The sequence below is a fragment of the Arachis duranensis genome, chromosome 9 (assembly GCF_000817695.3).
Source record: "Arachis duranensis cultivar V14167 chromosome 9, aradu.V14167.gnm2.J7QH, whole genome shotgun sequence".
Taxonomy (NCBI): Eukaryota; Viridiplantae; Streptophyta; class Magnoliopsida; order Fabales; family Fabaceae; genus Arachis; species Arachis duranensis.
The window spans coordinates 17,630,495-17,646,725 of record NC_029780.3 but is presented as its reverse complement, the minus strand read 5'-3'; the positions used below and the strand labels follow the sequence as shown (position 1 = coordinate 17,646,725).

At 32.8% G+C, this 16,231-nt stretch overlaps 1 protein-coding gene, 1 long non-coding RNA gene and 1 pseudogene across 2 annotated transcripts; all 3 read left to right on the top strand.

Annotated features, from left to right (window-relative positions):
* Window positions 1-28: 28 nt before the first annotated feature.
* Window positions 29-8,574, top strand: LOC107464961 (SWR1-complex protein 4-like; annotated as a pseudogene).
* A 639-nt stretch (window positions 8,575-9,213) lies between these two features.
* Window positions 9,214-13,213, top strand: LOC107464962 (uncharacterized). The gene is made up of 5 exons (XM_016083922.3): window positions 9,214-9,608; window positions 10,169-10,287; window positions 12,187-12,348; window positions 12,724-12,775; window positions 12,944-13,213. The coding sequence occupies exons 1-5, from the start codon at window positions 9,294-9,296 to the stop codon at window positions 13,061-13,063; spliced, it is 768 nt and encodes a 255-aa protein (XP_015939408.1). The 5' UTR covers window positions 9,214-9,293; the 3' UTR covers window positions 13,064-13,213.
* Window positions 13,214-14,133: 920 nt separating this feature from the next.
* Window positions 14,134-16,025, top strand: LOC107464943 (uncharacterized). Its single transcript, XR_002367610.2, has 3 exons — window positions 14,134-14,745; window positions 14,910-15,047; window positions 15,753-16,025. It is a non-coding gene; the product is annotated as an uncharacterized LOC107464943 (long non-coding RNA).
* Window positions 16,026-16,231: the final 206 nt, after the last annotated feature.

The window sequence follows — 16,231 nt, the reverse complement described above, 5'->3', positions numbered from 1 at the left end:
TTACTCAACTTTCTTTCTTTCTTTCCCTTCCCTCCTTTCCACTCTCTTCTTCTCCCGGTAGTTTCTTACATCCAAACAAAGCCTTAGGGTTTTCCTTATTTCCTTACTCTACCTTTTCATTTTTTTGCGCTCCTCATCCGACCAGCTCCGGCGAACAGAACAGTGACCAGAGCGAACGGTGGAGAAGCGACAACTCCGGTGAGCAGCATGGTGGAGCAAGTCAGCATTTTCTTAGAAAAAGAATTTTAGTGATAATAATCTATTTAGCAATTATTTATTTATATATTTATTTACCGTTCGTGTTCTCATTTGTATTGTTGTTGGATGCAGTTTCATCTGTGTTTCTTCAAACTGATGATGTCATACAACTATTAGGTTCCTTTCTTACTCGGGATTTTTTTTGCTGCACAGATGAGAGGGTCTTAAACAAGGTTCTAGGGTTCTAGAAGCTCGCCTAAAACAATAGCCTCATTGGTGTAAGTACCTAGCTACTATTTTTTTTTTAAATTTTTTTATGGTTCTTCTATTGTTCTCTTAGCTAAAAATGCTATGGTGTGTTGTGGAATACCTTATCCCTTGTACTTGAATAAATAGAAAAACAAATTAAAACCTTTATAAATCACACATATTGTAGCTTCCATGGTTTTAAGTTACGGTCAGCAGCACGGAAATGGTAACTAAAGTGGCATTAGCAACGTAGTGTAATGTGATTCTTCCGAAGATGCAAAAGTTTGAAAACAAGGCTATCCGATAATTATTTCATAGCTCTTGTTTTAATCCTTTGATCAATTTATTTCCCTCCCTGTATAACCCTCTGCATTACAATGTCCCAGCATAACTATTTATATACACCAATATCCTTATTATTACTTTATTAGTCAAGGACTTTCTTTGTATATTTGACATCGATTGTGTTTTAAGTTTGAATGTAATAATATATGTTTAGAGGTTCTGACTTTCTATGTTGCAGCTTCTGCAATGGATGCCAAAGACATCTTGGGATTGCCTAAAAATTCGTTCCCTCCTCAGGAGAAGAAGTCTCGACCTCCCAAAGAGTCTCAGAGAAAACCCGATGGGATTTCCCGTGAGGTTATCACATTCCCTTTCTGTTTCCACTTTCCACCTTTTGTACCATAGGGTTTACCAATTTAACACTTTTTCTTCTTAACTATTGTTTAATGGTTCTTATGTGGGTCACTGAATTGTATATAGGTTTATGCGCTTACGGGTGGATTGGCACCACTTATGCCTGCTGTTGATTCTTCTCAATTGAAAAGAAGGCATCCGCCAGACGAAAAGGTTTAACTTTTCTTCTATCTGTTTTATGACATGCCCTTCTTGTTTATTCTCTAATAGTCTAGTCAATGATACAGCATGGTAACCTTACTTGAAATATTTAGAAACATACTTGGTTAGTTTGATTTGAACTAGGTCAATGGCTTAAAGCTGCAAATTCTAATCTTTGAATAAAACGTTCAAGTTTTAGAACTTGCTCACTTTCGTCAGTTTCTCTTGCAAATTCATACAAACATAGTTCAAGTTTTAGAAGTAGAGTAAACATTTCTTTGCAATACTTTTTAGTTTGCTGAAAGTTTTATTGTAGTTTAGCGTATGGGTTGAGACCTGTCAATCCATCATCCATCTAGTTTATCGGTATATGAAATTATGAATACAATTGAATCCACTCCAGTTATAATGATAGTTATAATAGATTTGCTTTGGTTTATTTAATGGGTGGTTAATTGATCAACAAATATAATTATTGGATGTCCATTTGCAAATGTGCACCACTCCATTTGAAAACTAAAAGCTATATAGTAATCCTGTAATCAATTTGGATTCCCTTGGACTCCTGGAGAGAGATTTTAGAAAAAACCACTGCCAGACTTTGGTTTTTCAGTGACAATGACAATGGGGATGGGTTGTTTCATCACTGAATATGGGATGGTTTTTCATTGACAATGACAATGATGCATCCATTGAAGTGGATTCTGGATGGGTTATGTTTTACTGATTTCTTTGTGGAAATTAATTGACTAATAGGTTTATCTTTTACACCTCACTTCCATATCCTCTCAAGTGCTAACAGAACCTATACTTAAACAGTTTGGTTTTCTTTATTATTAATTATTTTTTACCTATCCATGGTAATTTCAATCCAAACTCCACCTAACCCTGCTGTCCATGGTTCAGATTAATTTGCACTTCTTAGTTTTTGAGACATTGTTTGGTTGCTGTTCATGTCCATCAGAGACATGGATACGGTGACACATGCTTATTGTTTGTTTAATGAGAGACAAATTTTGGAGGACATGTTGGCACACGACGATACACAAAATATATATATTTAGTATTCTTGCCAAAATGTTGGGAGACAAATATTAGTCATGAAAGATATTTTTATTACGAATTTGTACGTTCAAAATTTTTAAAATTCTGCTTTCTACCCTTATTACCTTCATCACCAATAACTTGCTCCTTATCAGTGGCAAAACTGGTTTTTAATGGCAAATGTGTTTGTCTCCTTATTAGTATCATAACACCCAAACAGATTACATGTGTTCATGTGCATCATTGTTTTGAGACAGTAACAAAGTAACAAAACATATATTTTGAGGAATTTAGTATTTTTTCATGTTTCTGATTCTATAAAGTAATGCTTGAGAATCTTTTGGGGAGAGAGAGAGGGGCCAATTTCCAAATGTGATATGCTGTCAAAAGTTTAATCGTAAGGCATCTCTGACTAGCAGTTTTAAGTCATTATCTAACATCTGAGTTATTTTTTCTATCTTCAGGTCGCTTGGCAGTGGCTTGGTTTCACCAGTTCTGCTCGTAAAGATAATCTTCATCTTTATCATTGGGTAAGTTCTTCCGCCACTGAAATTGTATTTATTCTGAGAGTATTTTTTTTTTAAATTTTTTATTTAGAGAAGAAAAAATAATTATATGAAACAGGATGAGGTCCATAATAGATACAAAATATGTCGCTCAAACCTAGCTGTTTACACTATGTAATAAGCATGCCAATCTTTTTGAATGTAAACTAAAGTAACACTGTAAATAAATAAATAGATCATAATAAGGAAGAAGACGGCGAATAGAGAGGGAGAGGGAGGGGGAAAAGGAGAGGGAGTTTTCTGATTATGATTAACTGAATTATAGCTGAACAGCTAGGTCACTACGCTTCTCCTAACTTACTGTGTTAGATCATGTGCTGAGCACAGGAGAAGCAAAAAAAGTTACATTATTCTGAATGAAAATAATAGAAATAAAGGAATTATTAAAATCCCTATATTCTTTTATTACCAAATATACTACAGGACTGCAAAATTGTTGAATCTTTACACAAGTCAAAACATCTGAACAAGTGAGTAGAAACTGATGCAATTCCATATGGCAAATGATGCTGATGATTAGTTCTTGGACACCAAATTACCGAGTCCAAAACCCCTTAGCATCTTTGATTTAGAGCAAACCTCCCAACTAACAATGTGATCCCTTTAAGAGTCCCCAACCCTTGAAATATCTTGAGTTTCAGCAGCAAGAATACTTGTTAGAAGGTGAGAGAGATCGAAGAATTGGGGGAAAGAAAATGAATTAGTTGTATTGATTCAAACTCTAGCTGGTGGTATATATACAAGCACAAAACAGTAACTAAATTCTAACTAAATACAATTGCTCTAACTAACTGAGGGAGAGAGCGGAATGTTGGATAAACACGACTGAGCATGAAAGTTATAGTTATGTGTTTCTTATTGCAGGTCCGAGTTGTAAATGGTGTTCCACCAACTGGTGACTATATATATATATATATACATGATTAAAGCTTATTTTACATACTGTGGTGCAGTCTGTTGACATTACAAGATACACAGATGAGGAATATGAGAAGTATTTGACAGATCCTGTAAGTATCATGTGAAAATTGCATTTTTGTTCAGTTACATAGAAACTTCATCTATGAGTTTGCATATATGTCGATGACCACTTTTAATGCTTCAAGGAACAGAATTTCATTTCCAGAATTATTTTGAGCTTGCGGTCTCTGAAACCACTTGTATTGCAATAACCATTGGATATATATAAATTCGTGATCAAAATAGTTGGGCCTTAGCCCCGATGTCTAAAGTCTACCTGTGTTGCATTTGTTTCATTTACACTATTGTAATCTCATTTGTGAAGGTAATTTTTTAACTGCCACTATAATTCTGTGTGGTTTTGAAAGTTGAAACATGTGGACATTCTACAACTATCTTTATATCTATATCTGTTAAGAGGTGTTAATGTGTTGCTCTCCTCCATCATATTATATCTTTGTAGAGGTGGACCAAGGAAGAGACAGATCAGCTGTTTGACTTGTGCGAACAATTTGATCTCCGATTCATTGTCATAGCTGATAGGTTCCCATCATCTCGGACTCTAGAAGAATTGAAGGATCGATATTATAGCGGTATGTATATTCACTTAACTAATATTATCTGTTGCTTTCTGATAATTTATCTTCTTTTTGGTTCACACACTGGAGTTTTGGTTGTTTAGTATAGAGATTAGTAGATTATAACATAAAGCGATTAAATGAAACATTTAAATTTGATTTTGGTATGTTATTTCGCCTGGCTTTGTAGTATCACGGGCTTTATTAATTGCTAGGAATCCATCTTCTGTGGATATTGCAGCACATCCTCTTGTTAAGGTATGGCAAAACTTATGAATAATTTAGCAGTGTTGCAGTAAAGACATTCTCTTTTAAAGAACATGAAATAAAATGTACCACCATGCCTCCTATTCCATATGCACTGTAATTTTTATTGAATGTTTGTATTATTGTAATTAATAAAAATATTAACTTACATATCTTAACACTTTTACTTTTATAGCATGATATTTATCAATAGTATATGTTTACTACTTTACTTGTATCATGTATGCTTTGAATCATAATTTCTCTAAATTGTGATGTGATTCTCACAATTCAATACCATTCCAGAGTAATTTCATTTTGTTTTGACTTCTATACTTTTCTTTCTTTTGTCATGTTTCACTATCTATTGTTTTTCTCCTTTTTCTTTTTCACATGTCTATGTCTATTTTGTTTTGTTTTAGTGTTGGATTATAAAACTTGTGCAGTTACTATTCTTTTGGTCTCTTATATTGGTGACTATTGTTGTGGGTTGTGATTTGGATCTAGGCTGATTGGAAGTATATAGTTCCCTTTATAAGTTCTGCTGAGATATTTGACTTCAAAATACTAATACACCAATTCATGGATAATGATTCTATACTGATTTGTGAACTACCAGTTTGGAGGTTTGGGCTGTTTGGCCTACTAATGGAATAGTCCTGGCTAATCTGGTCCTACTGGCCATTTCAGATCTGCTTTTTAAACGCGGCTTTAACATTCCAATTTGGCTGTTTATGAAGAGAATGAGGTTTTAGATGCATTATGTAATGAGTATTCTTATTCTTGTTCCTCAATGTAGGAACCATATAATATTTCACGTGACGTGGAGAGGAAACGAGCAATGTCCCTGGTCCTCTCTCAAACAAGGCAACAAGAGCAAAGAGATGAAGAGGTTTTATATTATTGATTTCCTACGGTTATTGCTTCATCGCTAATGAAGTTAATTTAGTTATCTGTCTATCTGTTGCTATTGTTTTATGCAGGTTCTTGCTGAAGCAAAAAGAATAGCTCAGTCACGCATACCTGCTAAGGTAAATTTTTAAAATTGGTTGTCTGTGACATCTGTAATTATAAGACGATACCAGAACTTGCTATCAAGAATTAATCGTATGTTCCAGTCATTATGGTCTTGTGATTAATTGTTTCTGAAATCCTGACCATGAACTTCAAATAATTGGTAATATTTTAATTGGCATATTTATGTATCAAACAAATATCTATGGTGACTGGTTTTTTTGGGGATCTGCGAATCAAGTTAGAGCTGGAAACAAATGTAATTTGTATCATTTATACTGACAATAAATTATCGTGAGCGATGGCTGATGGTTTAGCTGTTCTGTGTTTGTTATTATGTAACTGAGCCATTGAGGCTAAAATTCATTGAAATTTCCAAGTGTCACTTGCATGCTGTACATGCATCTGTGCCTTTAATTAATGATATCAAGCGTCTCATTCTTCATCTATTTAGGTTTCTCAAGAATCTGAGATGGCTGTTGCTCCAAATGCTGGTGTAGAAGTTACTGAGAGGACTATCCCGGGTGATACTGTGTCTCCACCTCCATCGAATGCGCAACATCCATTGATACCTGTGCCGCCTCCATTGTCAACCGAGAATGCATCAACTCTGGCTTCTCTTCGCATTGTAAGTTAAACAAAAGGTTTCCATTCGCATATCATCTGTCTCTTTCTCTTCACCGTTGTCTACTTAAACCAGCTCTGTTTTCCCTTTCCTCTTCTTGGACCCCTGAAAAATGGTAGAATATACTGGATTCTTTTACTCAGGTTTATGAAATTTGTCCTAGTATTGATCCAGTGATTCAAATAATGTTTGTGTGTAATCTAATAGTAAGAATATTTCAGCTTCGTTTATATCTGAGGACCTATGCACTTGAGCAAATGTTGCAAGCTGCAAGCTCAACTGCTGGATTGCGAACTATCAAACGGGTTGAACAAACTTTGCAAGACCTTGGGGTTTGTCCATACTCCCTTGACTTTAATCCTGTTGATATATTCCCTTTTTTTTTAATCTTCAGTGCTGGCGTGTAGTAGTTGCTGTTATTTTTGACAATGTAAGAAACACTTGTATTCTTTACTCAGGAGAGAGAATGATTTACAATTATTAAATTCGTGACTGTTTTCGCAGGGCTGTAGATTACCTAAACTCTTACAAAGCCCAATCATATATGTAACAAAAAATGCTCATTCTTTGTGATGCCTTTATTTCCTCTAATTGTTTTCACTTTGGCTGAAGGTCAATTTGAAACCAAGGGTTCCAACAAAAGCCGTTTGTGCTGAACATCTTGAACTAAGGAAAGAAATACTAACTTTGTTGAATCTTCAAAAGCAGGTATATAGTATTCTGTCGAAAGTAAATTTTCTATATGGAATGCATTAGTTTATTTTATGCTTACCTTTGAATTACTTGTTATGAATTAATGATATTTGTTTCAGCTGCAATATAAGGAGGCTGAAGGTTTGCCTTTTCGTGAAGGGTCCTTCACTGAAACACCAGGAACACCAAAGGTAGGGAATCTAGTTTCATTTGGTCTTTGTGACTACTTATCAATGTTTTTATTCTCCAAGCATGCTATTCTTTTTTCGTAAGTTTGTGATTCTGAAACGACTGATAGCATTTTCATAATGGTGAGCAGGATAGAACATTTGTTCCTGACTCAAGTTTTGGAGGTAATGAACTATGCACCTGCAACCTGATTTTTCTATTGCTTGGAATTTTATCTACCTTATATTAAAACGTGCATGTTTCAGTGGAGAGGACTGGCAAAAGGGACCAAAAGCGCAAGGTGCGTGACTATATATTAGTTTCGTTCAATTATTCTTCCCTCTGCTGTTTTTTCTTACTTATTTTTGGGCAATTTCATTGTACATTTCTATTGATCTTGGAAATTTTGCAAGTTTAGGCACCTGGACGGCTTTCAGAAGCACCATCATCGCCAGCCCAGTCTAAAAGACCCAGAAAATTAAAGGCCTCTGATTTTTAGTTTTCTGGTAAGATCTTCAGTTTATGCCAGAAAACAAAACTTGGTCACTATTCTTCTATAATGCATATATCCACTAATTACTTATTTTCTATGTTATTTTAATTTCTATGTTATTTTAACTTGGTGTTTGATGCACCATGCAATCAAATGGTGTAAATTTCATAGTGCAACTTAAAACCTTATTATTTGTTATGTACCTTTCAGTTTATATCATTTATACATCTTAATTCGAGTGCATTGAAGGTATTGCCGGTATATTAATATCTGATGCGCTTCAACATTATTATGGTACTTGTTATTTTATCATTTTAAATTTACTAGAAAGTGTTGCCCGTTATTTTTTTGGAAAAGCAAGCAGTGTTGGTTGCTGAATCAATTAAATGGCATGACCTACTCACTCATCCAATTCTCAATTATGTTTGACCCATTTTGGCAGATAAATTTAAATAAATGATCTGGCTTTCTACATTCTTTTTCCTTTTGCTTGTTTGGACCACCACTACGAATCTTATTAGTGCTTTATATTTACTATATGAACTTTTTTTTCTTGTTAATCTTCAGATGGCAACTGGAGAGATTTTTCGATCTGTAACACTAGTTTAGACAAACTGATTTCTTTTATGGTGGTATTTATCGCAAAATGGAACATAGAAGTCCAATGGAACTGGCATCTTCACCATGTATGGGTAGTTGGTAGTTGCTTCTGATCAGACAAGCTCCCTGTTAGGATGTTAGGATTATATGTAATTAAATTTAGGTTTTGTGAATTCTAGTTATTTGTAGAAAGTTTATGTTAATATTTCAGGTTGAAACTTGTTCATTTGCCTGATAGGAATATAGGATGTAGGATTTGCCATGCTTGAATGTAAAATCATGTTTTTTCTTTTACAACTATTATCCACTGAAAGAGTATATTAAACTTTCTTAATATTGCCTCCACCCCTCCCAATCTGGCAGGTTAATATTAATTCGTCGCGGATCATAGCTTCATTTAAGAGTTTGTTATTCCATTGGGTTGTTGTATGCAAAAGGCGAGATTCGAATTCCCATAGTTTGTTTAAGTAGACTAATTAGCTAATATCTAGATCAATTCAAGTTGTTTATTGTGTTATGTTTTTTAAATAATGTGTACTAGTAGGGCTAACTAGTAGAAGCACAACAATTAGTATAAGGGAAATAAAATGACACGTACATGGAAAAAACGTACTCTTTTGGCAAAACGGTAAAGGAGGCAATCAAAATCCAACAATTTGAGTTGGGTTTCAAGATTGTTTTGATTTTGATTCTGATTCATTGTCAAGTCTATTTAAAACAAAGAATTACAGGATAAAAAATTGAAAAAAAAAAAAAACCAAAACAAAGAAGAAATACTAGAGAAAAGATTTGGCTGCTTAGAGAAACATGGATAGATAATAGATCTCCGATTTGTCTCTTTGGAAGCCATAATATTCCCGTATTTATTGTATTTCTTAAAAGCAAAATAGGAAAATATATTTGTGGTCACCAAAAAGACATTTAATAGAAGGAAATTCAAGAGTCAGAGTGGTAGCACTGGTAATAATTAATAAAACAGAGCACAATCCCTTTGTTCTCGTCAATCCGAAACATTAAAGATGCAATACCTTGTTGCATCTGGTTCCTCTTCTTATCTTTTAGGTTATAATATTAATCGTACAATCCACTCCCGTAATTATCCTCTCCGTAGAGTGTGCACTGCAACAAGAACAGGTCGCCATCTTATTAAGGGTAGGTGTGAGTGTGCTCTTAAACGTGAGAGCCAAACATGGCCTTCGCCTTCGGTGGCAGTTGCTCTATTTGGTACAGGCTTCTTCCTTGGTCCCCTTCTCGATGGTCTTCACTCAAGGGTCAATCTTGTTGTGTACCAAGCAGGCTCCATTAATATAGGTCCACTACACACTAATATCTGGGTGGGTTCCCTCTTACAATTTTCTCTATATCTTTGTTATCTAATTATATTCGTTTACTTATTTATATTTACCATTCAAGCCATTGATGTAAAATTTAATTATATTTGTTGATCAGACAATAGATTAAATAAGTTTAGTTTTAATGTATCGACAGACTAAATTCAATCACACCATTCACTCGATCAATATAAAAACTAATTATTTTTGTTGATGTAATATATTACCTAATGAATGTAGGTATAAAATTGCCTTACACTATAGCATACAAAAAATTTCAATAATTTTTATATGAATTTAACTTTTATACCTAGTGTAGTATAGATATATTTTCGATTTTAATTTTGACCATGAATAATTTTACATGTGTATTCAATTACATATTATCATGTCAGTCAAAATAACAATTTTTTATATTTACTTTGGTCATATAAATGAACAGTATGTAATTTGAAGATTGTGTAAAACATTTATACTGTCAATATAACATTAAAATTAAACTTGATGTTTTTATTAGCTCTAGTATTTGTGACCTGATAAAATATCATAAAATTAATTAATAGGTTCCTTTCTTACTGGGGACTTTTTACTGCACCGTTGGTTTGATTCAACTCTACATAGACGAGAAGGTGTTGAACAAGGTTCAAGAGGGAAGCTTGCCTAAGACAATTACCTCATTCATGTAAGTACCTACCACCCTTCTTTGTATATACCCTATCCTCGTACTTACAATAAATACAAATAATTTTTCAAATAATAATTAATTACATTGCACAAATGATAAATCACACATGATGTGGTCAACATGATTTTCAATTGCAGTCTCTCACCAGATAGCAATTGAAGCAACCTTAGCAATGCTGATGTGATTCCACTCTACTACCGTCTACTGTCACCTGATCTGTTAATCACAGTATCTTATTTGAAATTAATTTATGTCATTTAATTAGTGTATACCAATTTTTATATTGGCCATCGTAAAAAGTATATCCAAGCTGTTCCAAAGTAACATTTAACCATCAGTCCAGTTACATATTCAAGTGTTTTTAGCAACTAAATCTAATCAAGTTGGTCCAAACTTAACAAAAAAATTACTTTTATCACACCGACGTATACACACACGTATTTCAATAACGCAAAACATATCCTTCTTCGTCTTCTTTTTCTCCTCCTCCTCTTTTTCTTCGCCCACGTAGATTTTTCTTCTCTTTCGTTATCGTCATAACTAACAATTGTCAATATCTTTATTGGTTTTGATCTTCTTTGGTGTTATCATTAAATAATTTTGATTCAATTTTTAGTTTATTTCAGTTTATTTGTGAATTAATTGAGGTTCATTTGATCCTGCTGATAAGTATTGACCAAATTTTTTATTTTTTAAGTAATTTCGGTTTATTTTGTAGTTTAATTGAGGTTCATTTGAATCTAGAAATAAATTATATGCATTTTTGTTGATGATTGAGTTTTTTTAACTGCTTGTTCAAAACTGAACTAATTTCGGTTCATTTTTGTGTTAATTGAGGTTCACCTGATGCTGCTGATAAAGTATTGACCATATTTTTGTTATTCTTTAAGTAATTTCGATTCATTTCTTAGTTTAATTGAGATTCATTTGGATCCAGAAATAAATTCGACGTGTTTGTGTTAATTGAGGTTTACTTGATACTGCTGATAAGTATTGGCCAAATTTTTTAGCAAAGAAGAATGAAATTATTCGTTATCACTTTATTCAATTGCATTAGATTCTACTCTATTCCATTCAATTAGGTCAGATTTGAACAAGTAGTAAAAAAAACTCAATCATCAACAAAAAACATCAAATTTATTTTTGAATCCAAATGAACCTCAATTAAATTAAGAAATGAACTGAAATTACTTAAGAAATAAAAAATTTGGTCAATACTTATCAGTAACATTAAGTAAACCTCAATTAGCATACAAATGAATCGAAATTAGTTCAGATTTAAACAAATAGTAAAAAAGACTCAATCGTTAATAAAAACACATTGAATTCATTTTTGGATTCAAATGAATCTCAATTAAACTAAGAAATGAACCGAAATTACTTAAGGAATAAAAAAATTGGTCAATATTTATTAGCAGAATCAAGTGAACCTCAATTAACATACAAATGAACCGAAATTATTTAATGATGGCATCAGAAAAAATTAGAACTAATAAAGATGTTTGCAAAATGTTAGTCTTATTGGTGATGACGATAAGAAAAAGAAAAAGAAAAGAAGAAGATGCAACACTGGAGGAGGAGAAGGAGAAAGAAACAGAAAAGGAGAAGGAGAAGGAGAATGAGAAGTAGGCGTCTGATTTGAAAAGTTGTTATAACAATTTGGTTAGACTTGATTAAATATTTTGCTTGGATGTAGAGTTTTATTGTTTAACTCTTCATATCAAAATTACACTAATAGATGTAAATGTAGGACAAAAGTTTGGTCAGGAAATAACAAAGATTTACTAAATTAATCAATCATTTTAAAACTTAAAAGGTTAGAATTAAACCAATTTTAGAAATCGAAATGAGCATTACTTCAAATAAGGAATTATCAACACTTAGCAAAACTTGTAGATTTCTGGCGCTGTTTATAGAACTGAGTGCTGAAGTTTACAAAGCTGGAGTAGCTGACAACATTGAAGCCTACATATTATTTGCTGCTGCAGAGTTCATATGGTTTTTTATGATGAATCTAGAGAAATTTTTAGTTGTTCTTGTAGAGAAATATCTCTTGTTGTCACATCTAATAAGACATGTCATTCTTGATAAGAGATTGAGTCAATGGTGGGTGATATATTTAAAAAATAAGTGAAATATTTAAATTATCGGCTAAAGATTATGTATTGACAAAATTACTCATGAAAGAACATAAATTCGTTAGATATAATCCAAATGACTTAGAAGTTAAATCTAACAAAATGCGAGTATTTAATTTTTTGTTCTTTCATATGTAATTTGTTCCCAGCATAATCTTTTATAGATAATTTTGATACTTTGTTAGATTTACATGATGTAACATAACATCAACATCTAAGAATTTCTCCTCCATGACCAAGTGAAATATTGTCTATTAATAACTAATGGATGCATAACTTTTGCTTGTTTCATCAGGCTCTTCAACCTTTGGTACTACCCTCAAGCCAATATTGAAATCTTTGGCCAGGTTATTCATGTTACCTCAAGTTTCCGCCATAGCTTATCATTAGTTTGTCAAGCTATTAATAATTTCTCTCTCATTATGCATGCCAACAATCTTTGTTTTTTATTTATTTTTTTTGTCATAAAGATTAAAGAGTTCTAACAAAAAAGAATACTATGATTCTTAATGCAGGGACTAGTTACTTGGACACTAACTTGCTACTTTGTGTATACGCCATTCTTAATCAATTTGTCACGGTGGCTGAGAACAGTTTATGCTACTCAAACAGAGGACTTTACCTCAAACATGTGATGCATGTGGTTCAGTTGTCTATTATATTGTACTATACTAATACTAATTACTTACTCCCTCAGTCTACTAATACAGCTCACTTTGTATCTAAAATTTTGTCCTTAGTATATATACAAAGAATAATGCTACACATTTAAGTATTTTTGTTAATCAAGTCTTACTAAATTAATCTAACATCAACAAAAATTAGTTATGAATAGTATTATTTTAAATTTTATTATTTAATTTAGTTAGACTTAATTCATACAAAGACTTAAATGTGTAATATTACTCATATATAAATCGATTGATTTAATTTAAAAATATGTTTAAATCTACTTTTTCTCTTATACTTTTATTAATTAATTATATAATACTTGATTAGTTGATTATGCATTTAGTATTTAATACTTAAGAGTTGGAAAGTATTACAGAGCAACTCCTAGATATTAGCCCTCATTATACCGGTTTAAGAATGTTCTTCTTGTTGGAGATATGTCCGCCTATAAAAAACATAATCTAAATCATATTTAGACAAGATTTTATATATATCTATGTGAATCTTTTCAGATATTTTCTCCAAACACTATAAAATATTTTTCAAAGTATATTTTTTTAATCCTAATTCTTATTCTTGTTAGGGCTTGTTTGGATGAGCTTCTAAGAAAAGGTCTTTTTTCAAGTTATCTTTTTTTAAAAGATCTTATGGAGAAGTAAAAGTAATTTTATGTTTGGATATCTTATGTAAAAAGGTCTTTTTATCTATCAATTATGTTTGGGTATAACAATATAAAAGTACTTTTTTGTTTATTTATTGCATGAAAAACATATTTTTTTTTTAAGAAAAAAAAATCTTTTTAAAAAAAGATGTAAATTATAACTTCTCAAAAAAGATCATTTTTTTATTTTACTAGTATTTTTACTTTTACTATTAGAAATTTGCCAAACACATTAAAAAATAAAAAAAATCTTTTTTTATTGAAAAAATATATTTTTTAAACAAAATAATGGCGCCCAAACATGCACTTATACTTCAATATTTAGAAAATTGGTTTGAACTGTCCGGTCAAACCAGTAAAATTGTAAACCGTTAGTAAATACAGTTCAAACAAAAGGTAAAATCGTCAAATTCAAAAACCAGAGTTGAACCGTTTAATTGGTCAGGAATCGGTCGGTCGAATCAAACCGTAATCTGGTCGGTTTTTAAAATTAAGCCAAAAAACGCTGAGTTTTGACTTGGAACCAAAAGAGGAACCCTAGTCTTTCACCCAGACACCCACAGACTCACAGAGCCTCCCCTCCAGCCCTCCACTCTCACCTCTCGCTCTCAGTTCCCACTTCCCAGTCTCCACCTCGAGCTTCCGGCGCAACCTCCGTCCAGCCACTGCTGCCGTCGCAAGGTCTGTGGAAGTCACTCACCGTCGTAAGTTCCTTTCAGCCAGCTTTCCGTTTGCACAGCCAGCTTTCCTTTCAGCCGTGGAAATCGCAGCCATCGCTAGCGCCAGTTGCCGTCACAACCTTCCTTCCCTTCCACCGCGCAGCCACCGTGCGGACGTGGAAGCCTCCGTCGCGCAGCCACGTCGCCGCCGACGCTAGCTCTATTCCACCGCAGCCACTGTCCCGATCGAAGCTCGTTCGAAGGCGCGCCTTGTCTCCGTATCTCCATCTTGCGTGCTTTGTTGAAGATTTCTTCTAGTTTCTAGGTAATTTTTTCTTTAACTATAATTGAATAATTTTTCGATTCTGTGAAGTTCTGTGAGATGTGAACTGTGATTTGTGATTTTTGATTTTTCTGTGAACTGTGAACTGAAGTTACTGAACTGAACTGTGAACTTTGTTGAATAATTTTTTATTTTTCACTTTCCAGCCCCAATGAGTTCTGCTCACCGCATCACAGAGCACTAGTTGCGGAACTCTGCCGTCGGTGTGCCGAGGAAGACGACCTTGAACTTCCGCAATGTTGTCACCATCGTCTGTCGCCGTCCGTTCTTCTTTGCTATCGAAGGTCATTGACTTAGAGCTAACTCGTTCTTCATCTTTTTTAATTTTTTATGCTTTCTTCAGAAATCATTGAATGATTATTGAATATTTTGTGTTTTTAATGAATGATTATCTGATTAATGATTATTGATTAGCTCTCTGCTGTTGTTTTGTGTTTTCTGTTTTGTGACTTTTTGGGGTTGTGATATGTTGCTGCCTGTTGGTGATGAATTTCTTTTTGTTTACTATCTTGTGAATTTTTTGATAGCGATGTGCTGCTGCTACTGTTGATGTGCTGCTTTGTGTTTACTGTTTTGTGGTTTTCATTGTTTTTTTTTGGGTAGTGATGTGTTGCTGCTGTTGAGGTTCTGTTTTGTGTTTTACTGTTTTGTGATTTAATTATGCTTATATTGTGAGTTTGTGATTCTCTTAAACTCTTAATGATTCATTGGTTTATGATTTAATTATGCTTAGATTGAGTTTTTGCAAATTTTGATGATTGATAACAAACTTTCATGTTGGCTTTTTATATTTAGATATTTTTTGTGTTTTTAATTTTTGTTGAACGATTAGTTGATTATTGATTAGCTCTGATTTTGCTGTGCTACTGTTTTGTGTTGTGATTTTATTATTTTGATTTACTGATTATTTATTATTGATTAAATGTTTGTGCATATAACCTCTGTCTTGTAAGTGCTTTAACTTTTGTGTTTGTGCACTCAATTGGCAGAGAAACTATATGATTTTGCAAGCTACCCTTCTCAGGAGCATGATGAAATGGTTATTGTTCCATCTCCTATAGAGTCTGATGAACATTTTGTTCAGAAACCACTTTGAATGATTATTGATTATCTCTGCTCACTGATGTTGTATTCGTGTTTCTCTACTCTGAATTTTACTGTATTGTTGTGCCTTTTGTGCTCAATGTTTTTAATTCAATGAAGTAATAGATGAATTGAATTAACTCAATTAACTAGTTAAGTATATGATCAAACATTTGTTATTGGTTTGGTTAATTCTTTATTTTTGTTTTGTTTTTTGTGACTATCTTAACGAGTTCAATAGTAATATAATGACTGATGAATGATAAATTGTTAATAATTATGAAATCAAAGGTTCCATTAGATTTTGGTTGATGTAATACATTATTGGAAAATATTTTAAAATTTATATTAGATTATAATTATGTTTTAAAGTATTTATTTATTA

What these genes read in the sequence shown, in the direction of transcription:
- LOC107464962 (XM_016083922.3), top strand. Translation starts at nt 9,294, where the DNA reads ATGCAATACCTTGTTGCATCTGGTTCCTCTTCTTATCTTTTAGGTTAT. An exon ending in CACTACACACTAATATCTGG is followed by an intron (nt 9,609 to 10,168) that starts GTGGGTTCCCTC and finishes ATTAATTAATAG; the next exon opens with GTTCCTTTCTTACTGGGGAC. An exon ending in ATATTGAAATCTTTGGCCAG is followed by an intron (nt 12,776 to 12,943) that starts GTTATTCATGTT and finishes TTCTTAATGCAG; the next exon opens with GGACTAGTTACTTGGACACT.